The sequence below is a fragment of the Xenopus tropicalis genome, chromosome 8 (assembly GCF_000004195.4).
Source record: "Xenopus tropicalis strain Nigerian chromosome 8, UCB_Xtro_10.0, whole genome shotgun sequence".
In the NCBI taxonomy this organism is placed as follows: domain Eukaryota; kingdom Metazoa; phylum Chordata; class Amphibia; order Anura; family Pipidae; genus Xenopus; species Xenopus tropicalis.
Window position 1 is genome coordinate 109453545 of NC_030684.2, and position 26961 is coordinate 109480505.

General features: G+C 41.6%; 1 protein-coding gene across 1 annotated transcript in view; it reads left to right on the top strand.

Annotated features, from left to right (window-relative positions):
• The window catches only part of prorp (protein only RNase P catalytic subunit), a 43087-nt gene that overhangs the window by 14593 nt on the left and 1533 nt on the right, over positions 1-26961 (top strand). Inside the window, exons 4-6 of the mRNA XM_002935333.5 lie at positions 8730-8837; positions 24538-24686; positions 26713-26908. Of these exons, the coding sequence (XP_002935379.1) occupies positions 8730-8837; positions 24538-24686; positions 26713-26908 (453 nt within the window). The remainder of the gene's footprint in view (positions 1-8729; positions 8838-24537; positions 24687-26712; positions 26909-26961) is intronic.

Here is a 26961-nt window from a genome sequence, read left to right on the forward strand (position 1 = left end):
TTCTGCTGGCAGAAAAACCAACCTGTGAGCTTTAAGATATTAAGATTGATTTAAACCAAATCCTAACCAAATCATGCCTAATTCTAGCACCTAACCCCAATCTGTTTGGGCATAATCTTAAAACCTAAACTTAATCCATAATTAGTGATTCGTAAGACCAAAGACTAGTGCGCTGGTGCTGAATCAAACACCTAACATTAATTCATTTGTGAAATGTAAAACCTATGTAGCAAAACAGCATGTGTAATATTTAAGCTGTTTATAATACTGCATATGATCCAGTAAAAGGAAATGAGGCAACTAATGTCTTATAAATGAGAAATAAATACTATTCATTTTTTTTCTTTTACAGTGATATGACTTATTATGAGAAATACAGTAGCCACTACAAACCACAATAAGGACTACGGGATATATACAAAGACACTTCCCGGTGACTAAGTGACACGCATTGATCTTATTGTGCGAGAGCAATGCCTGTTATCCCCTTTAGTATAGTAATATCCTTGTCGTCATATTCTTTTCATTTGCTGAAATAGATTTGGTATCAGTACTTCCTGTCAGGACTATTTAAGTGTAACACAGAAGGATATTGTTCCACTGTGTGACTTTAGTACTAATACTTTGGGAATCCCCAGTTTTAGAAGCAGTTTGAATCAGTATTTCCTATCTGCCAACTGACCGTGGCAATAAAATCCCATTCTGTCTTGACCTGTGATCTTGCTGTGACAGTCAAGGGGCTTCCCATAGCACAAATAGGATGTGTGCTGTCTGAAACAACCCCGCATAATCTATTTATATGTAAATATATATATATATATATATATATATATAGAGAGAGAGAGAGAGAGCAGATGTGTGCCTAGACATCTAGGATTTTAAAGCAATGACTGGTAAGGATGGAAACACAGAAGCAGATAATGGTCAAATACAGTAAAATTCTTTAGAAATGTTATGACTTAAGGTGGCCATACACGTTAAGATCCGCTCGCTTGCCGAGGTCGACAAGCGAGCGGATCTTCTCCCGATATCCCCACCTACGGGTGGGTGATATCGGGTGAATTTCAGCTAATTCGGTCGTTTGAGCCGATACGGTCCCCAATACGACTTAATTTTTTAACCTGCCCGATCAATATCTGACCGATTTCAGGCCAGATGTCGGTCAGCAGGCCCATTAGTGCCCCTACACGGGCTGATAAGCTGCCGAATCGGTCTAAGGGAAGGATATCGGCAGCTACAATTGGCCCGTGTATGACCACCTTTACTTATTGGAAATCAAATTCCAAGGGAAGTCTGGAGTTGTGCTATGTAATCCTAAATCATAGCCACTTAATTCCAACATTAAAGGGATTCTGTCAAAGGAAAACATTTTTTTTTTTTCAAGATGCATCAGTTAATAGTGCTCCTCTAACAGAATCCTGCTTTGAAATCCATTTTCAAAAGACCAAACAGAATTTTTTATATTTAATTTCACATGGTGCTAGACATGTCCTTATTTCCAAGCTGCCCCCAGCCATATGACTTGTGCTCTGATTAACTTCAGTCACTCTTTGCTGCAAGTTGGAGTGATAGCAACCCTCTCCCAGCAGCCGATCAGCAGAACAATGGGAGGTAGCAATAAAAAAAAAATCCAGCACTCAGTGAAGAACACAGCATCAGGGCACGAACTCATCCCTGTCCTTACCACATGCTTTAGATGCAAGATGCACACTGTAACATAGCATACAACGTGCAAGAAAATGGCAGATTGTGGGGCAATATTTAGGGACAACCTCTAGCAATGCATTGGCTTGGCTTTGTCTGTTAGTACAGTATGTATGTATAACTTTATAACTAATACAGGATATGGAACCATTTGGATATACAGTCGAATGCACCCCTGGCCAAATTACATTTTTAGTCAATCTTGTAAGTAAAGAATAGAAAACAACTACTGCAGCAATTGTTGAAAAACTATGTTTGCAAATGTTTGTGCACAGTTATATTTTATTTCACTAACTTTATAACATAAAACCAAAGGAAATTGTAGTTGTGCATGCCCAAGTATGGACTGTGGACTTTGAATTCCCTTAAGTGTCCAGTAGTCAAGCCAATATACAGATCTGTGTGCCAGATGTGCAGGGGCACATGGCTCATCCAACTATACTCAGTCTGTGCCACAACAGCTCCACAGTATGCACTGCTCAACTCTACTCCTCAGTGGTGTACCAAGCATGGAAAATCCCACACTTTAATACAGTACAACTCATAGGCAATGCATATTTCACCTACAGTGGCTTGCAAAAGTATTCGCCCCCCTTGACCTTTTCCACATTTTGTCACATTACAGCCACAAACATGAATCAATTTTATTGGAATTCCACGTGAAAGACCAATACAAAGTGGTGTACACGTGAGAAGTGGAACGAAAATCATACATGATTCCAAACATTTTTTACAAATAAATAACTGCAAAGTGGGGTGTGCGTAATTATTCAGCCCCCTTTGGTCTGAGTGCAGTCAATTGCCCATAGACATTGCCTGATGAGTGCTAATGACTAAATAGAGTGCACCTGTGTGTAATCTAATGTCAGTACAAATACAGCTGCTCTGTGACGGCCTCAGAGGTTGTCTAAGAGAATATTGGGAGCAACAACACCATGAAGTCCAAAGAACACACCAGACAGGTCAGGGATAAAGTTATTGAGAAATTTAAAGCAGGCTTAGGCTACAAAAAGATTTCCAAAGCCTTGAAAATCCCACGGAGCACTGTTCAAGCGATCATTCAGAAATGGAAGGAGTATGGCACAACTGTAAACCTACCAAGACAAGGCCGTCCACCTAAACTCACAGGCCGAACAAGGAGAGCGCTGATCAGAAATGTAGCCAAGAGGCCCATGGTGACTCTGGACGAGCTGCAGAGATCTACAGCTCAGGTGAGAGAATCTGTCCATAGGACAACTATTAGTCGTGCCCTGCACAAAGTTGGCCTTTATGGAAGAGTGGCAAGAAGAAAGCCATTGTTAACAGAAAACCATAAGAAGTCTGCAGTTTGCCACAAGCCATGTGGGGGATAGAGCAAACATGTGGAAGAAGGTGCTCTGGTCAGATGAGACCAAAATGGAACTTTTTGGCCAAAATGCAAAACGCTATGTGCGGCGGAAAACTAACACTGCACATCACTCTGAACACACCATCCCCACTGTCAAATATGGTGGTGGCAGCATCATGCTCTGGGGGTGCTTCTCTTCAGCAGGGACAGGGAAGCTGGTCAGAGTTGATGGGAAGATGGATGGAGCCAAATACAGGGCAATCTTGGAAGAAAACCTCTTGGAGTCTGCCAAAGACTTGAGACTGGGGCGGAGGTTCACCTTCCAGCAGGACAATGACCCTAAAAATAAAGCCAGGGCAACAATGGAATGGTTTAAAACAAAACATATCCATGTGTTAGAATGGGCCAAGCAAAGTCCAGATCTAAATCCAATCGAGAGTCTGTGGCAAGATCTGAAAACTGCTGTTCCCAAACGCTGTCCATCTAATCTGACTGAGCTGGAGCTGTTTTGCAAATAAGAATGGGCAAGGATTTCAGTCTCTAGATGCGCAAAGCTGGTAGAGACATACCCTAAAAGACTGGCAGCTGTAATTGCAGCAAAAGGTGTTTCTACAAAGTATTGACTCAGGGGGCTGAATAATTACGCACACCCCACTTTGCAGTTATTTATTTGTAAAAAATGTTTGGAATCATGTATGATTTTCGTTCCACTTCTCACGTGTACACCACTTTGTATTGGTCTTTCACGTGGAATTCCAATAAAATTGATTCATGTTTGTGGCTGTAATGTGACAAAATGTGGAAAAGTTCAAGGGGGCCGAATACTTTTGCAAGCCACTGTATGTATCCTGTTATATGCTTAAGTAAACCAAATTTCCCTTTATGTTGCATTGTTAATATGTTACGATCAATTTAAAGGGTACTATTAACTATATTGTTTACTTGTGCTTGAAGCAATGTGTAATATAGTGTAGAAATAACTTGATAACTTGCTCCTGGGAAGTTATAGGCATTTTTTTTTGTCTTTGTTAGGGCTCCCATTTCTTTATAATTATGGAAATATTTCTGTTTTCTCTCCAGCAAGAACCAGAAGTCCTATAATAGAACAACAGAACACTATAAAAAGGTTATAGGGGAATTTAAATGTTTTTGCTTCCTTGTCCTTTTCACACCCTCCATTGGGTGGCAGCAGAGAACAATAGAAACTAATTCCATTATTAGCGTGTGTCTATGTAGAGAGGAGAGGCAGACATTACTGTATATACTGTATGTATATCACATTCATGCAAGAGCAGGGCATCGCAAGTGTTGTGTAACTTTTGAAAGGTTTCCCCAACTTATGGTGGGTGAACTACGTGGACCAGACTGAAAGAGCACTAAGGGGCACAACTGGTGCCGATTCATGAAGCACTTCTGCCCAAGGTCTGGGTGTGCTTTTCATGTCATGTTGTATTAAAAAAATCCAGCACACAGTGCAGAGCACCACATCTTCACCACATTACTGCCTGCCGTAGGCTGTCACCAGTCCCTAACTTGCACTTCATAAAGACATGCGTTGAGGGACAGGAGGCAATGTTGTATTCCTGGGGGTGACATGGGGGTTCTCATGGTGGTGCTCTGAAAATGAGCGCAAATGATCCCTTAATTCTTTGCTTCCTCAGAAGCCATAAAAGAGCCTGTCATGCACTACTGGAGAATTTCATGTGCCGTTAGCTGACCCATACATGCACCGATATCATACAAAATTAAGTTTATAACGATAATCAGTGAGTATATGGTGGGAGATGAAGTGACTGATATCAGTAAAACCTTGAATATTGGTCACCTCATTGATCAGGCAAGATTGAAAATTTTAAGGCGTCTGTAGGCGCCCAAACATTGTAACGTTAATGCTGAATTGTCAGATAGGGTAAAGAATTCCTTTAATTGTGCTAGCATATCTAACCATTCAGCTCTTAACGTTAGTAGCATGTATGGCCAACTTACATACGACTATAAAAATCTCCTGTCCAACCCAAGGTTATCTGTTACTCACTAATGGAAATGTCTGCATGCCCATTGCCAAACAAAAGAAACCACAGGAGCTGCATTAGGTTTGTAATTAGTATTAAGCCATGTGTTTATGACCAAAGGTAGTGTGTGTCAGTCTGGCACATAGATCTCTGCATTGGCTTAAGTACTGGAAGCTAGTAAGATTCAGTTGTACTTGGGCATGCATCATTCTAAGGGCACAAAGGTGAGCAAATCATAAACCCATGTCTTATTACTCTAAATGGAGAGTGTAAGCAATGTAACACCCTCAGATAAGAGTTCCAACTGCCCCCACAGATGTTTTTTTCGGTAACTTCAACTGCGGCATGCTTTCAGGTCCAATGTTCTCATCACTGATTCTCTATAACAGATAAAACTCTAAAGCTATAACTTTGTAGACCAGATTTATCTAAGGCACTGGCATATCTATACACCATTTTGATGAATCTGCAAACTAATACTCTCTTTAAAACTAAGACAAAATGGTTAAAAGATATACCAAACCTGGAGGAGGAGATATGGGAGGAGGCACTTGCCTGGGTGCCCCAACTTACTATGTCAGCCAGGGACAGGTTCTTATTAATTCATTCAGATTAAGTTTATACATAGAGTCTACTTGACACAGCAGAAACTGTCTATATATATCAGGGGGCCTCTGATCAATGTCCTTAATGCCACAATGATATTGGTTCCTTCCTCCATGTGTTTTGGGTGTGTCCTGTCATACACATACCTCCCAACAGTCCCAAATTTGACAGCTCAGCCTGGAGTCCCGGATTCTTACTGAAAAGTCCCTCATTTCCCTTTGACTTCCTGCACTGAACACTAAAAAAGTTACAATGTTTCTTAAGGCTGATGCCACACCAGGCGTAGGGCTGATTTTTTCGGCAAGCGGAAAAACGCTTGCCAAAAATTCAGCCCTACGCCTGCTACTTGTGCCTGCACCCGAATGAATGGAATACGCTCGGGTGCAGGCACATGTAGCCGATATACGCATGAAAACGCAAGACTTTGCATTCTCTCGCGTTTTCATGCGTGTATCGGCTACATGTGCCTGCACCCGAGCGTATCTCATTCATTCGGGTGCAGGCACAAGTAGCAGGCGTAGGGCTGAATTTTCGGCAAGCGTTTTTGTGCTTGCCGAAAAAATCAGCCCTACGCCTGGTGTGGCATCAGCCTAAACTTAAATAACTAGGCTTTTGGCAGAGAGCCCAGAAACTCAACAAGCTACACCTGCACTCAGATACAATTGTAACTAATAAGCTAAACAGGTCTCTTGGGGGAACTGAGACTTGCAGCCTAAAGGACAATTTCACTTTTTTTTTTTTTTTAGCAAAACTGTAATAACACATAAAACTACCCCAAAACACCCAGAAATGTGTAAAAAAACTTTAAATAACCTGCCAAATTTTGCAAAATGGGAGTGGTATTTAGGGTGTGTGGTCACAAAAGTGGGCATGGCCAAATGTGCACCATTTCTTTTTGTCCCTCTTTTTGCCCAACATATTGTCACCAAGCCTGTGCTTTCTGGGAGTAACTGGTGACCTCAATTACGAGAAACTCCGTTACTCTGTTTCTTCCAGTTGTTTTATTATGCCAAAAAAGCTATTCTCTCTCTCTTCTCTCCTCTCTTTTTCTCTCTATCTTCTTATCACCTTATGTACTCTTCTTTTTCTTGTTGTACCTAAATGTTTGCTTTGCGAAAAAAAAAACTTAAAAAAAAATAATAAACCCTTGTCTTTCTTGTCAATGGTTTTAATGGAAATCATGGCTGGCAAAAGGTAATTTAAATTTAGCTAACAAGCTCCTTTGTAGGATCTAGGTTTTTCTCCCCTATATGAAAAATGGCAGCAAAGAATACTCTAGTTTTCCCTTTTAATCATCTCTGTTGAAATTACATATCTTGAATTCATGCTTTTTCCTTATTTTTGACTGGTAGTCTTGTGTTTTTCAGAACTAAATGTACTCTATCATATTTCTTCCTTATTCCTGTGCCCCTCCTATCAAATTAGTAATGTTCAGTGACTTTAGCATGTTCTACCAGTTACACACGTAATCTGCTGCTGGCACAGTCTCATTTATCACAACTGAAAAATGCGCCTCCTTTACTTTTATTTTCTCAGGCTTCTTGGGTTTCCCCTTGTTTTCTGAAGTCGGTATCACATATTTAATACACAGTGGCTGTGGACCCTAGAGCAAAATAGTTTTAGGCCGCCTTAAAGATATTTTTCATAAACACATATTTTATCCGCTTATCAGCCACTTGGCCCTCTATACCTCCTGGTTCCCTCAGCATTTGCAAGATGTGCTTCCTTTATAGTTAACTACCTTTTAATACATTAGTTGCTTCCATTTCTGAGGGACAGTGCTGGATAATAAACATGATCATTTGCTCTTGCATTAATAATAAGCCCTGTTGTCTGTATTTCTCCAATAACTCAGTTCATTACACTTCCCCAAAGGAAATGCACCTTGGTTAGCAGACCTTGTTGTTAGTAGGGGGATTCCAGGTAAGTTTTTTTCCTCCATTATTTCCCATGCAAACTTACCTATTTGAACACTGAAATGCTGGTAAGGGAATTCCCCTTTTCTCTGCCTGTAATGACAGGGAAGCGCATTTATCTAGATCTGGCTGCAGAACCATAAATGCAGGTTTGTACTCTCAGGTAAACATGTTCATTTAGTGATGGCAACAGTGCCAGAGGGAAATAACTAAGATTCTTGTAATCGAGCAGATAAAGGTTAATATGTGCACCTTGTAAACTGTGATTGTGCAGGTTAAATTATGAGCAGTGTCTCTTTAGCTGTTTTGGTCTGATTCTGACTACCTGTATCCCTAGCAAACCTGTGTAGTGATTGTAGTTCAGTAGCAGATATAGATCCAATAAAATGTCTAGCAGTGCAAATCTATGTAGTAATAGGAGAATCTGGCTGAGATACTAGAAGAAATGCTGTTGTGGAAGAAAACTAGAAACAATGGTAAGACACAATCGAAAGATCAAACAATCGAAAGATCCACCAGGTCCAATTTTAAGCTATATATTTCCCAGGCAGTTGATCCCACGGGCCCCATATGCAAGCTGATAAGCTGCCAATTTGGTCTGTGGTCGGTCCATGTTTGACACTTCCCCTTTCTGCCATTTCCAACACAGTTGGGGCACAACCTGCAGGAAAATAACATTGTGTGGGGGGTGGGGGGGGATCTGCTGGGGGTGAAGCTCATGGTTATGGAGGAAAATATGACCTCAGCACTAGAACTGAGGTCAAGCAGACAGAGACCTCTGCATTCTTGGTTATTATATTGTGCATATTGTGAGTTTGCCACTGGCCACGAGAGGACACAGAAAAAATCTGCAAACTTATTGTAACCCCCTCCCTTTGTAGACTATTGGTTTAAATAACCCCATATTTAATAAAATGCATTAAGTTTGCCTAGGAGCAGTAATCCATAGCAACCAATAAGACGTTTGCCTAAACAGGCAACCAGTAAATGCTACCTGCTGATTGGTTGTTATGGCTTACTGCTCCTGGGCAAACTTAGTGTCTTTTATTACATAACCCCCCATAAGGGTAACATCTTCCTTCACATGTTCAAAAAAGAACATGCAGCATTATATTATGTTTTTCGCTAAAATAGTTGTGTTTTGTTACCTTTGTTGTTTTATAGGAACTGCAGGAGTTTCGTCAGTTTGTGAGATCCCATCCACCATATGACATTGTAGTTGATGGACTTAACGTGGCTTACATTACCACTAAAGGCCGTGGCTCTCAGACGGTGAGTAAAGAACTTGGTCCCACCAAACATAACATAACAATTGTACTCTATCAGAAGAGGCTGGCAGTTTGGTCCATAGAGACTGTTTACTAACAGGTATGGTTCCTTTAGAATTTTCTTGTACAGATAGATGCCATAGACCAGTGCTGTCCAACTTCTGCAGTGCCGAGGGCTGGAATTTCTTGCGCATACATGGTGGAGGGCCGCTAATGGAAGCCACTCCCCCCTTTTAAACCACACCCGCTTCAAACCACACCCATTTTATCACAATGGTGGTAGTGCAGCAAAAACCCAAATGCTTGGTCCTCACTGCAGGGATATCAACCATCATTCATATGTGAAAGAATTATATTATGTCATATTAAGACACACCCTAAAATCCATATGACTCTTCCCCTGTGGATAGCACAGCAACCCCCAGTACATAATTACACACCTTAGGGAACATTTACTGGCTATTTCCAACTGCTAACAAACTCCCAGAACAAACCCCTGCCAGGTTCACCTCCCACAGGCAGCATAGGGTAGCACTCTGCCTGCCCTACGCTACCTGTGTGTGCCATACTCTGCCCTACCCTGCCTGTGTGCCCTACTCTACCTGCCATATGCTGCCTGTGTGTGCCATACTCTGCCTGCCATATGCTGCCTGTGTGTGCCATACTCTGCCCTATCCTGTCTGTGTGTGCCATACTCTGCCCTACCCTGCCTGTGTGTTCAATACCCTCCCTGTCCTATGCTGCCTGTTTGTGCCATACCCTCCCTGCCCCATGCTGCCTATGTGCCATACTCTGCCTACCCTATGCTGCCTACACACAGACCTGAGGTGTTAACAGTTGAACAATGTTGGTGATTACAGCCTGAGCCTGAGGTGTGAACAATGCAAGGGGTAAACAATGCATAGATTAAAAGGTGTGAACAGTACAGGGGATTACATATTTAAACAATACAGAGGGATTACAGCCTGAATCTGAGGTGAGAACCATGCAGGGGGGCAGTTAATCTCAGTACTGATACCATTTAAAGCTTATATAAGGGTAAACCATCAAAGCAGCCAGACAGGTGGGGGGGCTGCGGCCCGCGGGCTGCCAGTTGGACAGCACTGCCATAGACTATGCCAGAATAGATATGAACCTGCAGTAAATACATTTCTGCAAGGAGATCCTTGGGACTTTAATGAATAGTGGCACATTAGTAAAATGCTTAGTGAGATCCATTTGGAAAATATGTACTCGCTATTACAGATAAGAATGAGGCCCAGTGAGACAATGTTTGAAATGGTTTGAAGCCAAGACAGTTAATTATTATTAAAATTACTTCCAGTTGTGTTGATGATATTCCTATTATTCGTAAATAATAACAACAAATAACCATTATTACAAAGGAGCAAGGCAGGTCAGCAGCTCAGAATCGATACAAACAAAGACCATTTTCTGATACACTTTTTTTGAAGAAACTATAGAAAAAATCTTAAAGGGCGAGCAAATTGAACTTCAGTAGCGGGAGCCAGTTTGTTAGGGACCCTCCAGGGAATTCAAATACTTGCTTTTTACTCCAGACCTTCTCTTGTGTAAATAAAATCACCGACTTTGGGTACTTTCTCTGTGAGCACCATGCTGTCAGACTGACTGGTATTCCCATGAAAAAAAATGTTATTTATTTGGTGCATAAAATAAACAGTAAAAACTGTTCTGCATGTATCTGAATGTAGGCAATGTGTCATATATTTAAAAAATAACAAAATATGTTTTGCTGGTGTGCAAATACAGAAATTTCAGTCATCACCGTCTATATGCTATAAAACAATAGAACATGACTTTCTATAGGTAGTGGGCTGTATAGCATTGCCCAGTCAGAACTTGTTCCTATCTTGTGTTCAGTGTTGCTGTGTTCTGCAAGGTTCATCCCTTAGGATGAAGACACATGGAGCTACTAGTAGCAGCTACTTGTCATAGCTACAGAAATAGACAATGCTGATAATTTCCTGATAATTGTTTCTGCGTGTGTTTTAGCAGAGGAAATTCTCAGTGTCTATGGCAGGGCATTTTCTGGTGTTTAGTAGCTTTGACAAGTAGCTGCTATTAAGTAGCTCCATGTTTCTTCACCCTTAGGGCTCTGGCACACGGGGGAGATTAGTCGCCTGCGAACAGGGAGTTAATCGCGGGCGACTAATCTCCCCCGTGTGCCAGAGCCCTTAGGAGATTTCAAAACATCAGCTGTGTTGTGGTTTGTTGATTCCAATAAACATATTGATTTCCGAATCCACACACAGCGATAGTTTAAATAAACCAAAGCTGAACAATATGTATAACAGATCCCATTCCTATAATTAGGTGCTTTTACAAAACTCAGCCAGTGCATTGTTTTCTGGATATAAGAAAACTGGTAAGCATTCATTTTTAGGATGTTTATATTCCACATATAAAGGCTGTACCACACCAGCACCATAACAACCATTCGGTGCTACAGGGGGTGCAGTAGTACGAGGTCTCATCATTGCTGTGGGTATGAAATCCTATATGAATTACTGCTCTGTATATCACTGGCATTCCTAAATACCATGGGTACCAGGGAGAAAAGGGGAACTTTAAAAGAGTCGCTCCAAGGCTTCCTGATGCGTTTCTATTATACAGTGCTGTGGAATATCTTGCTACACATAAATATGTGTTATTGTATTAGCTGTATTTCTATAAGCTCCACCTACCCAACTTATATTTGCACCTGTCAAAACAGTCCCAATTAAACCACTGACAAATTATGGTCAAACCCTCACTTGACAGTGGTATGTGATAGGCTCCTATTTTACATTTGGTATGCTATGTAGAAAGTGGGGCTCATTCTGCTGGAGTGTTGGCTAAGGCAAAGTCTTAGGGAATTATTCTCGCTCCCCATCATATCATTCGTATTGAGGTCCTTCTCTGGTTAGGGTTTTTTCATTAAAATCATTCTTATAACACAGTTCCAGACATATCTGGCTTTGTATAGGAAGTGCAGGCAAAGGTGTCTGTTGTTGAAAATGCCATATAATAGACAAAATTTATAAAAAAGTATTTTTAAAGAATGGTAATAGTAAAGATATCATTGGGAAACACAACAAATCTCCAGATTTATTTTCACCGCTTTTGCCCCTATGACTCCAACATTTTAAAACAGAAAATAACATTTTGGCAAAGGCTGGGTTTATTAGTGTGCAGATTATATTATATTTTTACCGTGTATCACACAAAGACCTTTGTGGTAGCCTTGAGCACCTTAAACTTTATTTAGAACATTGTGTCCAGCCCACTGGCCTACAGTTCTCTAAATAGAAAATAGAGTGCATGATTCAGAGTAAGTCCTAGTAGCGAACAATAGCAGTTTTAGTTGTATGGGATAGTAAGAAATATAATGCTGAGTTGCACAAAGCTGTAGGATTTGACCAGAATGGTGACTCATTGTTACTAACCGGTTGTGCTGCTATAACAACAGACTGCACTTTATATGACGTGGGGTTTACTTAGACTGCTGCTGTTGTAATGCAGGAGTGGCGTTATGCATATGACAAATACTGCAGGGAATACGCACAATAGGAGTCTTTCTGCGTCCAGAGAGTGTCACTCTCACCAAAGGGAATCCCGCACGCAATCATAGAGCAGTTTCACATTCCTCTATACATGTACATACATGTCCATCCCAGGTTTTGCTTTTCCAAGAAGCTTCCGAATTACAACTGGGAATTTGTCACATTACTAAATCAGCATGCCATAGTGATTCTGTATCTAGATGACTAGCAGTTACACAGAGATATTATTCTTATGGTTTATCTATATAGCGCCAATATATTTCACAGCACACTATAGAGATTATATATTATTCACATCAGCCTCTGCTCCAGTGGAGCTTACAATCTAAGGTCCCTATTACATTTCTCATGAGACAGTTATCTTGGTTTTCGGTAAGAAATCAAAGTACCCAGGCTGTAAATTCATTTACAGACTCCCAGTTAGAGGAAATTATTTTCTTTGACTCTTTACTCGTTAAAAGACTGTAGAGTGTTTAACAGGTCGCCAGACTGTACCCTTTGGCTTATTCCTCCTCTGCAGCTACCATCAGCCAAAGCTACTGGGTGTTTAGGAAAAGCTGGGAAGTCTCGTTGTACATGCTCCCAACAAGGAGCTGTAGGTGGTGGCCTGAATCTTGTTAATCCAATGCTTAATGGAATACTGTCATAGGAAAACATCTTTTCTTCAAAACGCATCAGTTAATAGAGCTTCTCCAGCAGAATCATGCATTGAAATTTTTCTTATATTTAATTTTGAAATTGCACATGGGGCTAGCCATATTTTCCATTTCCCAGGGTGCCTCAACCATGGCACACACAGGCAGCATAGGGCAGGGAAGGTATGGTACACACAGGCAGGGTAGGGCAGGCAGAGCATGGCACATACAGCCAGCATAGGGCAGGCAGAGCATGGCACATACAGCCAGCATAGGGCAGGCAGAGTATGGCACATACAGCCAGCATAGGGCAGGTGAAGTATGGCACACAGGCAGCATAGGGCAGGGAGGGTATGGCACACACAGGAAGGGTAGGGCAGGCAGAGTATGGCACACACAGGCAGCATAGGGCAGGTAGAGTATGGCACACACAGTCAGGGTAGGGCAGGCAGAGTATGGCACACACAGGCAGGGTAGGGCAGGCAGAGTATGGCACACACAGGCAGGGTAGGGAAGGCAGAGTATGGCACACACAGGCAGGGTAGGGCAGGCAGAGGATGGCACACACAGGCAGGGTAGGGCAGGCAGAGTATGGCACACACAGATAGCATAGGAAAGGCAGAGTGCTGCCTGTGTGTCAGGCAGACACTGGGCAAGGCACACAAAAATAAAATCCCAAACTGAAGCTGTTTTTGTTTTTAAAAACCGGTATTTCACGGATTAATCCTTGGCACGTAATCCAGAACAGTGCTGTCCAACTTCTGCGTTGCCGAGGGCCGGAATTTCTCTAGCATACATGGTGGAGGGCCGCTAATGGAAGCCAGTTTTGACCACTCCCCTTTTTGAAACCACACCCACTTCAAACCACACCTATTTTATCACAATGGTGGTAGCACAGCAAAATCCCAAATGCTTGGTGCTTACTGTGGGGATATCAACCATCATTCATATGTGAAAGAATTATGTCATATTAAGATATACCCTTAAATTCCATATGCCTCCTCCTCCCCTGTGGATAGCAGAGCAACCCCCAGTACATAATTACACACCTTTGTGACCATTTAATGGCTATTTCCAACTGCTAACAAACTACCACAACAAACCCCTGCCAGGTTCACCTCCCACAAGCAGCATAGGGCAAGCAGAGTATGGCACACACAGGCAGCACTCTGCCTGTCCTATGCTGTCTGTGTGCCATACTCTGCCTGTCCTAACCTGCCTGTGTGTGCCATACTCTGCCTGCCCTACCCTGACTGTGTGTGCCATACTCTGCCTGCCCTACCCTTCCTGTGTGTGCCATACTCTGCCTGCCCTACCCTTACTGTGTGTGCCATACTCTGCCTGCCCTACCCTTACTGTGTGTGCCATACTCTGCCTGCCCTACCCTTACTGTGTGTGCCATACTCTGCCTGCCCTATCCTTCCTGTGTGTGCCATACTCTGCCTGCCCTATGCTGCCTGTGTGTGCCATACTCTGCCTGCCCTACCCTGACTGTGTGTGCCATACTCTGCCTGCCCTACCCTTCCTGTGTGCCATACCCACCCTGACCTATGCTGCCTGTGTGTGCCATACTCTACCTGCCCTATGCTGGCTGTATGTGCCATACTCTGCCTACAGTACCTATGTCTGAGGTGTGAAGAAGTGAACAATGGGAGTGACTACAGTCTGAGCCTGAGGTGTGAACCCTGCAGGGGTTGAACAATGCAGAAACTAAAAGGTGTGAAAAACACAGGGGATTACATTTTTAAACAATACAGAGGGATTACAGCCTGAATCTGAGGTGAGAACCATGCAGGGGGCCAGTTAATCTCAGTACTGATACCATTTAATGCTTACTCAAAGGTAAGCCATCAAAGCAGCCAGACAGGTGGGGGGCCACACAGAGGGGGGTCGCGGGCCGTATGCGGCCCGCGGGCCGCCAGTTGGACAGCACTGCTCTAGATCAATGAATGCCAAGTGTACAGCTGCCATAGACTTCTACATGACCTCTAAAGCTTTTAGATGGCATATTTTTACTTTCGGATTTGTCACAGTTTTGATAAATTGTGTTTTTTTTGCTCACAAATCGTGAAAAAAACACAACCTGTAGTAAATAGGCCTTTAGGTGTTTTTTTTATTTTGTGACCATCACATGCACTTTTAAAAGTAAACTGACTTTTTTTCTTTTTATTTATGACGCTGATATCTATTTATCTAACTTAATTAGCCTTGTGTACTTGTTGAGAATCAGCCACATTTATAATGAACAATAGCAGGAACTAGGTATAGGAAATTGGCTGCTGTGCCGAAAACGTGATAAGGGAGTTCTGATGATTCACCATAAGGAACATACTTTACCTATAAAAAAAAAAGCCAACTGCTCCTATGTTTGGATATTTAGCAAGACTGGGTTTATATGATGTGTGCACTTAATTGCCTCTAGCAAGATGCCATAAATGCTTAAGCAACTGCAGATAAACAGTATCTCCATAGTAATAACAACAGCCATAAACCCTTCCTTTGCAAGCTTGGCCACGGGGATTTCCGTGTTGCTGTAACTGGTACATTCTGTAGAAAGATTCTATTTGTTGCTTATAGTTAGTATTGCTTTTATTTTTGTTGTAATCTTGCTAAATTTGGTTTTATTTTCTGAAAGAGCTCGCAAAAATGCTTTGTTAGGGCAGTGGCACACGGGGAGATTAGTTGCCCCACGACAAATCTTCATTACTGCGGGCAACTAATCTTTCGCAATTCCATCCCACCAGCAAGAATGGAAATCGTCAGTGGGATGGCATACGCAGCTCTATGATTTCCCAAAGTCGACCAAAGTTGCTTCTCAAGGAAACTTCAGCCGACTTTGGGAAATCATAGAGATGCGTATGCCATCCCACCAGCGATTTACATTCTTGCTTATGGGATGGCATTGCAGGGAGATTTGGCACAGGACGACTAATCTCCCTGTGTGCCACTGCGATTAAGGGGAAGAAGAGATTTAGTAGGAAATTTAAAAAAAAATTAAAAATGAAAGATTTTACAGAAGTACAGCTGCTACTTGTGTTCTGGTTTGCCTTCCCCCTATTTTTGCTGTGAATTTGATGCAGCCTGATTTGCTCACACCTTGATATGGGTGCAGGTTTGAGTCCTTAACGCAGCATTTACTACTCCCCTGGACAAAAGTGCAAAATGGCAGTCCTTGCATGAAGCACATTCCTTTGCTACTCCAATTGCTCCAGTGCAGCCTGGATTTAATGGTTGCAATAGGCAGGTGGTTAGTACAGGGTTCTGCTTACCTTGAGCCTGTTGGTGCTCCGTAACTTGCTCATCAGAATGATATGCAAGTAAGGGGGCAGGACAGCGGTCTCCCCATGTGCACTCCCCGCCCCTCATCAATACAGCAGTACTGAACACAGGAAACCCTGTATTTAATTTAGCACTTATGAGGTTATGTTATAAAGGGCACTAAGTTTGCTCAGGTGCAGTAACCCATAGCCACCAATCAGCAGTAGTATTTAGTCACCTGTTTACATGCAAACATCTTATTGGTTGCTATGGGTTACTGCTCCTGGGCAAACTTAGTGCTTTATATTAGATATAGAGTGATAAATGCAGTGTAGAGTGAAAAAGTACCAAAACTATGGCAGTTTATTTCTGGCTCCTTAGCACTTTGCAGCATTCCCTGCACTTGTAATATGAGCTTTTAGGTCACAGAATGCAGACAGTACTGTGGCCAGAGTCAGTGGCGCCCAAGGCTGCTGAGGAGCCGGGGGTGAAGGGGTTTCAATGCAGATTGTAAGTGATGCTCTGTGAGGAGCACATTGCAACCATTGAGCATCTACAGGCAGTGAAGTGAGTTCAGAAAGCCAAACAAGGGGTAGGAGGTATGTGCCCAGTGCCCCCTCCCCTTTTTTGTGCCCTAGTTCCAGCCCTGAATGTAAGCAAGCAGACTTGAAATGGTGCCAAATGGAAGTAGTAGGAAGGCATGGTTTCATTTTTGCTTGCAGAGTTTCTGCACAAATTGCCATAGGCTCTATTGCAAGGTCCTTTGATACCCACATGCACTTTAATTGTACATGTGGGCTTCATGCATTTTACATTTTGGTAGGTATATACTGTATATGTGCAAATTTATTAGTATTTAAATATTACAGACATGAAGGGCATAACTGAAATGGCCACAGGAAATCTCCTCTCTCGCAGGTGACAAAGCACCTGAAAATATATGCTCCCTGGAAAGTATTTTATCATTGGATCCAGAGGGGCAGGTATTTTTGGGCACTTTGTGACATGTGGGAGAGGAGATTTCCCGCAGTCAATAAAACACTCCCTCTGCAGTACAATCACATAATTCAATCACAGTTGTCCCATTGAACTTTTTTAGACAGGTGTTTGCTGAAACTCACCAAGGTGTGAAAGTGTGAGCCGGTAACAGAGGTACCATGAAACTCATTGAGGCAATGTGTCAACTGGATGTGATGTAAAAGGGCTGGGGTAAATTCCATCTGATTTAGATGTATCACTGGTAGATACTGTATATCAGCGGTGCCCAGACTTTGTCACCCTGTGATCTACTCTTGCCCCCTGGCCTCCGTCATGAGATCTACCATAGTTAAAATAGTGCGACGTCTATCATTTGGCGCAATAAGCAAGAAAAAGTATCAAACGATGTTTAACAAATACACATAGCAATATACAAATGCAGTGCCAAATTCACATTTAATGCCCGCATAATATTATTCAAGTGCCAACTTCAAGGTTAATGTGAAAGGATTGCAGTAGTTTCTACTTCCCTTCTTCATGGCCCACTTTGTAGTCTGCACACAGAAACATATATAAAGTGGGAACAAATATATACAGCAGCCTGGTGGGGACAATGTTCTATACTGGGATGAAGACGGATGGCTTGAGCAGCAGTACTCAAAAGCTCCAGTATGCTGGGGGGGAAAAGAAGTGGCGGGATGTCATCCCACTGCATTCCACCTCAAGGTCTACCAGAAACTTTAAAGTGATCTACTGGTAGTCCATGATCTATCTTTTGGGCACTCCTGCTGTACAGTATATCATGACCTGGATAAATTGAAAATGTTTCTTAGCAAGTAGGTACTACACAAAATGTATAATCTATATAAATGGTATGTGTATATGTGATATACAATTCCCAGAATTCTCCAAATTATTTATACCCACTGTATTCTTTTGGAACGTTGCATATTCATGTTTACAGTAAACAAGATGTAATATTTGCTTGTTCTCTATTGTACTGAAACTAAGCTGTTCCTCTAAAATAAAATCAAGCTTTTCAAAAAGCCCCTTGAATATCAGGCTCTATTTCTAGCAAGTGAAGCCCTGGGATAATGAAATGAAACCTATGGTTCCAGGGTCCTATCATCTATTGCAGTGATCCCCAACCTGTGGCTCGTGAGCAACATGTTGCTCTCCAACCCCTTGGATGTTTCTCCCAGTGGCCTTAAAGCAGGTGCTTATTTTTTAATTCTTGGCTTGGAGGCAAGTTTTGGTTGCACAGAAACCAGATGTACTACAAAACAGAACATCCTATAGGCTTCTAGACCATATAGGGGCTACCAAACAGTCAATAACAGTCCTTATTTGGCAACCCTAGGAACATCTAGAAGAGATAGGCAGGCACTCCGGAAATCCATTGAGGTAGAATAGAAGCTTCTATGTGTTTCCTAAATTGGCTCCCCTATGCTGAGGGTCTGGGGCATGAGCACCCGGACCATACCAATACATGGGTAAGCTTCTCTTCAACTCTTTGGGTTTTTATATCTGGAACTTTTGTACAGTATTTGATTCACTTTCATTATCTCTCTGCTTACTTTTACTTTATCCACTGCAAAGGGGGGTAGCGGCTTAAGGAAGGAACATTCTGACAGAAACTAAAATCAGTAGAAATGTGAATCTGGAACATTTAAGAAAATCGGTACCATGTCTTGTTTCTTTGGAGATCCAGGGGCAGGTATACCTGCTCCATAGCATGTTCAATTTTTTTTTATACATTCCACCACTAAGGGGCCTCTCATTAAAAAAAAAAAGAAAAGCTACTTATTTGAAGTTAAAAATAATGATATGCTCTTCTCAACTAGTGTATGTGTATTTATATAGCGTTACTTGTGCACACTGTAAGTCATATATATGTGTATATATATATATATATATATATATATATATATATACACACACAATACAGAATTGGAGTGCTGGTCCTTTTTCTTCTATAATCACTAATTCACTGTGCACCCATAATTGGAAAGTGGACTGTGTTTGGACTTCACTTTGAACATATATATATGTTATATAACCAGTGTATAGTTTGTATGAGATAATTGCCTGGGTGCCAGAAATAAAAAAAAAAAAACTATATAACTTCATATATGGGTGTACTCATAGGTCTTGCAAAGTGAAGGAAAAAGGTAACTTATTGAACCGACATTTCCGTTTCAGCAGATACTTTTTCTACTTCAGACATTATATTGAGTCTTATAGATTAAAGAGAAGCCAGGGGAGCTTCAAGAAGTGGTGTGATTGAAACATACTGGGCCCCAAAACAAACCACTAAAGGACAAGGAAACCAAAAATATTAATACCTATTAGTAATTTAAACTGTGCTCCCTGACATAGGCTTCTTTATTTTGTCTGTTCCCTATTCTGGAACATTTAAATCCTGCTACTTTTCCCCAGTTACCCAGCAGCAGCGTGAACGCCAAAATGGAGGATAATTAATAGAAGGCCTGAATAGAAAGCTATGCAATAAAAAATAAGAATATCAACAAAATGTAATTCTTATTACCAGTCAGTCTATTTTGATGTTGCTGGGCAATCCAGTATCATTTTTAGACTGGAAGGAAGCAGGAGGATGGCTAATACATTAAATAGAGAAGAAAAAAAGCAAGACCAGTTAAAAAGTTTAAAAAAATTTCTTTCTATAATATACAATGTACATCTATAATATAAACTTAAAGACCCATACTTTATTCAAGTCAGCATTTGATTGTGTAGAAATGATTGCTGTGACCTCCTAGTATAGAGAGGCGGTGGAAACATTTCCCAGTGCTGCCCCACAGTCTCTCACATGGGACCCCGGCAGAGTTCAGCCCTCCTGATTTGAGCTGTACGCCTCAAACTGGCTTTCCTGTGTGGTCTCCCTCTCACATAGCAGACCTGACCTATATTTGCTTCTGTCTTACTGCCTTCCGTCTTTTCACCTATATTTTTACTGTGTGCTTTCCAGTTTAGAATGGTCTTTCTAATACTGTGCAGAGGCGTGGTACCCCTGCAAGGCTGAACCTACCCCACCCACAGCTGTGCTGCTGGAATCTGCATTCAAATTCCATTATTGTTGCTGTTTCTCTAATAGCCCCATTACATAAATGGTGGATGCTCAACCTGCTGCACATCCAGCTGCAACTGGACTCCCAAACCCCCCAACAGGTGAAGGTTGGCAGTGCCCCGTGTTTTGTCTGCAGTAAAAAGTAGAAACTCTGGCCCCTATCACTTTATTCAGACATTATTCCCAATGGTAACTATACTCTCAAGTTTTCCTTTACTGCTTTTAGTGCATGGAAACTTCTGTGCTACATTTGCTAGAGAGTTATCCCTGTTATAAAATATTCCTTTACAGCCATTGCCTTTTTAGAATTTAGCAACGCCATGCAGATATATATACTGTATATAATATGCAGTATAGACACAGCAGTGTCTATTCTAAGCTTTGGTGGTTGAAGTAGCGCACCCAGCAAGTTGTGGAAGTCACAGAAATAAATGTCTATTAATACTGAATAACTCGCACAACTAGAATGAGGGCTGATATGGGCAGTAAACATGTATGATGCATACATTGCACTCTATTGCACTCCCCTGCTGCCCTGTTACACACTGGTTTAATAAAACTACAAAAAGCAAATGTTTTTCTCACGCAGCCTACAAAACATTGGCCCAAGGGCCCATCCACCCATAAGCAAGAAATCCCATGGGAACAAAATGCACCATTTACTATTGCCCTTATAGACATGCCACATAGCAATTACATTCACAATCATTATATATAGAATGATTTAACATATTTTAAATGTTATTGTTCTTCTGTGACCTCATGTAACCCTCAGACTGCTGTAACATGCTTATATCCTTCCCCAGCGCCAGCACTGGCCTCCAGTTTCTGTTTTGGGTCTAACAGTGCGATCAGCACCATAGTTTGGGATCCTGAGTTATAGAGAGAATCTTCTTCTCACTTATTTCTCTACAGGCTATAAGAAAAGTTATTGGGGTTCATTTTAAGGGAGTCCTGTGCAAGGCTAAAACTGCACAGTATCACTGGAGCACTAGAAAATGATTATACACAAATATATTTATTATTCCTTTTCGATAAACAGAAAGGAAAATATAAATGCAGTTTTAGAGGGTGATTTAAATCTAATTGGCTCCACACATGTAGGACCAGACCCAGACTGCCAGCCTGTGGATTCTGGCAGAGGGGCTGCTGTAAGATGCCATAGACAGTCACTGTTTATTGGGCTGGTGAGGGCTGTTTGGGTCTCTAGGAACTTGAAATGCCAGAGCCTATTTTGAATCCTATTCAAGGCCTGTTTAAGACCCTTTAGTTGGCCATGCACATACATGTAAAATTGTGTATTAAACTATTTGGTAACCCAATGATCTACAGCAGTGATCCCCAAGTCTTTTTATATTTGACTGTGGCTCACATGTAAGAAAGTTTGGGGACCCCTGATCTACAGTATGTACTACGGATATCATCTGGTTCATCGGTTAGCCAGGTTTTAAAATGTCATGTGCCAGTTCTCCATATCTGCCAGTGCATGGTACAGCAGATAAGGAAGTGAAGGGGAGCCCCACCCCCTTTTTCACTTTCTACTGTTCCAATTATTTGAGCTGTTTGAATAAACAAGGAATAATAGAATGTCTGCCATACCATGTGTGGAGCCTTGTATACTATCTGTCTGTTCAGCATGCTGGCCAAACAGGTGTATGCCACAGATGGTCGGATTGTATATGGAAGCCTTTACTTTTCTATACTTTTTCTGAATGATGGTCATTCACACATCTGATAACCTACAGCTGCACATTTCAGTATTTGCCAGTAAAACGTAGCAGCAGCATAGCTTTATCCAACAGAAATAAACTATAATTAAGAGTCCCTAGCAACATTTCATCTAGGCACTGCCATTTTCATCTCTGTAGATGCCAGTAGTGCTGAAGTGAAGGTATTCGCTTCTGACTTCTCCAAAACTATTGCAGTAGAAAATTCCATCACCTTAGCACCTGAATATGTCATAGATCAGGTCTACATGACCCCTGTCTGATCCATATTTTTAGCTAAAACATGATAAACATCTACTTGTTGATTACAGTTGATTAAACCTTTTTAAAGATACCATTCTAAAGCTGTTGCATTGGAAAGTCCTGATGGTAAGCCCTTGCCTTGGTAATTGCCCCTTTTGGCCATTTATTAAATTTACCTGACCCCTGGGAGCCAGCTCTGTAAAATCTCTATGGACTGCCATCAGTGGCCTGATTGTTTAGTAATACAATAAAAATCTTTAACATTCTACCAAGTCAATAGCAATCAGTCAGCGTTTGGTCACCATTTTAAAGTCATACATGTGAGTCGCTGCTAGACCAGACACAAACCTGGCAGTTTGTATTACAGTTGCATTGGTAACCTTCCATTGGTTACTTTGATACTTGCATCTGGTCATTAAAGCCAAGCAAACTGGTCCAAGTATTGGAAGGAGTCCTGCACACCCATGTACTGTTCAGTTGAAATGGTTCTGTGAAAAGTAAAGATGTGATTTTATAGCTGCTGCAGTATGTCATTGACCTCACAACATGTGAGTAAATCCTTCTTACTTTGTGTACAGTCTAACTAAAGCTGGCCATACACGCACCGATAATATCGTACGAAACCTCATTTGGTACGATATTCAGTGTGTGTATGGCAAGTCGGCGAGTCGACCGATATTGCAGGAGGCTGATGATATTCGATTATCAGCCAGGTTAAAAGATTTTGATCGGGCGCCATAGAAGGCGCCTGAGCAAAATCTGCCATCGGGGCTGAATCGGCAGAAGGAAGTAGAAATCCTATTGTTTCTACCTCCTTTGTATTGTTTCTACCACCGTTTCAGCCCTGAAGGTTAGTGGCGGGTCTGACAATCTTTTGTGTGACAGATTGTCTCACAAAAGATTGCAGATCGCCACGTGTGTGGCCACCTTAATCCCCCATTCCCTCCAATCTTCCCAGCCTACCTTTTGGTTTTTTTTTACCCTGGGCAAAGTGTCTGCATCGTAAAGTGCCTAGGGCTGCAGGATTGTAGCATGTGCATGATGTTCCTTAGGGCTAGGTATCAGGCAAGTCAGACCTACAAGATAAGCATGAAGGTGGGGCATATTTAAAACTGCTGTTTGTAAGGAATGGTACAGCAGCCCCGTGCTTTCATGAAAAAACCCTCTGGGAAAAAACTTATTCTGGTGCCCTTTAAGTTAGAATTTCCCATTATTTGGTTCAATCCCTCCTATAGAAAAATACATTTCAAAAATAACAAACAATATGGTTTTACTCATCCTAGAATATACATGCAGCATTTCCATTGCACATCTGAAACTTTTAAAGGGCACAGGCATCTGCAGAATAGCCCCCAGCTAATAACGCTCTGCCCAGACTGACTAAAGTTTCTTACTGAATTTTCTGACTGGTATGCACATTTCATTCAGCAGTTGTTTAATAGAGCAGCACAGCTACAGACGGTTGGCTGGCTGCACTGACACGGGAAGTGCCTTACTGTGAGAACCTGGTATATACGCACACGGGCTCATATGGGGTTTCCCCTGGGTTTGCCAGAGCGTTTACTGTGCTGCCCAAGCTACGCTGACAGTAATGACAGAATTATTCTGAAATGGCTTGCTAGTAATTAGTGTTCACAGAAAATATATTGCAACACTGACTTGCTTCTGTCGCACTAAATTCAGGCTCCGTATCAGAAAACAGATTTTCTCTTAAATGACAATAGGCTAAACATACATGAGCAGAATTCCCAGTAGGCTAATGTGGCACAGACAACCCCCTGTAATCACTTGAGATTTATTATGATGTAACTTTTTGTTCAGCAGCTCTCAAGTTTTATTAGTTATAAATTTTATTAGTTAACTGGTTGCTAGGGTCCAATATTCTATAGCAACAAGGCAGTGGTTTGAAGGAGACACTGGAAGATGAATAGAAGAGGAGCTGAATAGTAAGTAATCCAAAATAGCAATACAATTGCAGCCTTGCAGTGAATAGATTTTTGGCTACTGGGATCAGCGAAACCAAGGTGGCAGCTGGAAAGAGAAGCAGAGAAAGGCAAATTATTCAAAAACTAGTAAAAAATGAATACCAAATGTTGCTAAGAGCAGGTCATATCTATGACATACTAAAAAAATGAGCTTAAAGCTGAGTTTCATCTTTACCCTCCATGTATGTTTAAACTAACTGTAATGTTCCTTCCTGTATTCCTATCAGCTCCTGGATATTGTAAGCGGCCTGTGTTCTGGGGGGAAGCGAGTACTTGTGCTGGGAAGGAAGCACATGCTGCAAGAATCCAGAACATGGCAGAGGCGACACATGCAGCTGCTGCAGCAAAGGGCCGACTGCTTTTTCATTGACAATATGTGAGTAATATATATACTGAACAGCCTTCGCCAGCTATACTGTGCCTCTCCTGCTGTAGCTGAATGACACATCCCTTGTTTTTCCTCTGAGGGTAAACTGACTTTCCTTGTGGGCTTTAATTGTTTATTTAATCAGTTGCCATTACTGGGACAAACAAACAGTATGTTTCCTCTTAAGGTAAATATGAAGTGGCTGCCAGTGAAAGGTCAATTGATTGCCATGTTTCTCAGAGGACTTTGGTAAACAAAAATGCCTTTGTGCCATGAGAATAAGGGTACTGGCACACGCAACAAATTTCCTCATGTCCAGTACTCTAAGAGCACTGCTGGTTTGGTTGGCATGGCTTGACAGTCTGCACAGAACAAGTTTAAATGGAATACAGGCCTGGACTGGCAATCTGTGGATTCTGGCAAATGCCAGAGGGGCTGCTGTAAGATGCCATAGACACTCACTATTTAGTTGGCTGGTGGGGGGCTGTTTGGGCATCTGTATACTTGGAATGCCAGGGACTATTTTGAATTGCACTCCACACCTGATGGGACAGAGCATGCTATTAGGAACAGACATAAAACGATGCCAGTATACATTTCCCTTTGTTTTTGTAAATAAAAGGTCTGAACATTGTAACAACCTGTTATAAGAAAAATGCATAAAGCACTTTCAAGGAGAAATTCCTGTGGATTTTTTTATTGTCCCTAGGCAATGTTTGTGCCAGCACAACGCTCAGAGGTTGTCTACCCCCAATCTAGCAGCAGCAGCCAATAATATTCTTATGCATCCCAATTAGCGGGCCTGATTGAAATGGGGATTCCTAGCATCTGGTCTTGGGCGGATCATGGGTATAACTGGATCTAAACCTGTCTGAGTATGTTGGGAGGTATAAGTATCTACAAATATAAATGTTTCTATGTCTTGATATAAGTTATGGCATGTGATACTCTGTTTAATGGCTTAGTATCTTAGGGGAAAGAGCCTTTTAGTTTCCTGCTTCCTTTGTCTTCTGAGTGAGCAACGGTTAATTCCCTATGTCAAACTGTATATTTCTTATGTTTGTTCACGCTATTGAAAAATTGCTACATCTGCCTCTTATTATCACTGTGCCATTACAGCATTTTGTGCAAAAAAAAAAGCCCTGATAAACTGTTCATTTCCTTGTGAGATTACAAAATATTTCAGGTAGTGTCCAACTCTATACAGCACGGAAGATAAGTATTGAACACATCAACGTTTTTCTCAATACATATATTTCTAATGGGGCAACCCAAATAATCACCACATACAAAGAAATCAAAACAGATAAGTCTTTAAATGAAGTTATGTGTAATAAATGGAAAGACACAGTGAGTCGCTGTTAGAAATCACTGGGCCCTATACAACTTAGTTAGTAGGAATTTATTTCATGCCTGCCCCCAAATAAATAGGGCTCCAATTTTAACCTATTAAGTGACTGGGGAAGGCAAGGGGTGTGCTAATTAGTAAGTGTCATGTGTGCTAATTGGTAAGCTCTCTGCTCTAGACAAGCCAAATTTCCAATTTAGAAAATCAGAATTTTGGTTCTTTTTGCCGCCTCGGGTCAGGTATTCTACTGCAGTTTGTCACCACATGGCAGCAGTGCCTCTGACCACTCCACCATCTTCTAGTGTTGCCAAAGGATTCTTTGCTATGGTCCTGGACTCACATTACATTACCCATAAAAATTAGTGCACACACAGAATAATGTTAAAAGGAATTTGAATGTACTGTGTATGTGTCAACAGACACCATAGGAAGTTCTTGGCAAATGCTAGAAGAAGGCAGCGCAGAACGGTACCCTGGGGTGGTGGCTTTTTCAGATAACAAAAGCACCAAAGTTAGCAACTAAAATCCCCCCGGTCAATAGATATCCGGCAGGTCATTGTGAGAAGAAGGATTCATAATAACTTGGTCCCAGATATCATGTTACCTTTTATTAGGGACCTATAATATACTTTAATATCATGATTGCTGTCTAATTTATATGTGTTTCTCTTTCCCCTTTGTCTGTAGCTCTGAAGATGACCCCTTCCTGCTCTATGCTAGCTTAAACTCTGGCAGTCACTGCTGCTTTTTGACCAGGGACCTTATGCGAGACCACAAATCCTGTTTGCCCGATGCCCAAACCAAGCGGCTTTTCTTTAAATGGCAGAGAGGGCATCAGCTGGTGCTCCCCTTTTACACACCAGGGAGGAAAGTTCTACTCCAGGTAACAAACATTTTCATCCCAAAATGTAATTATGATTTCAAGTGAAACATTTC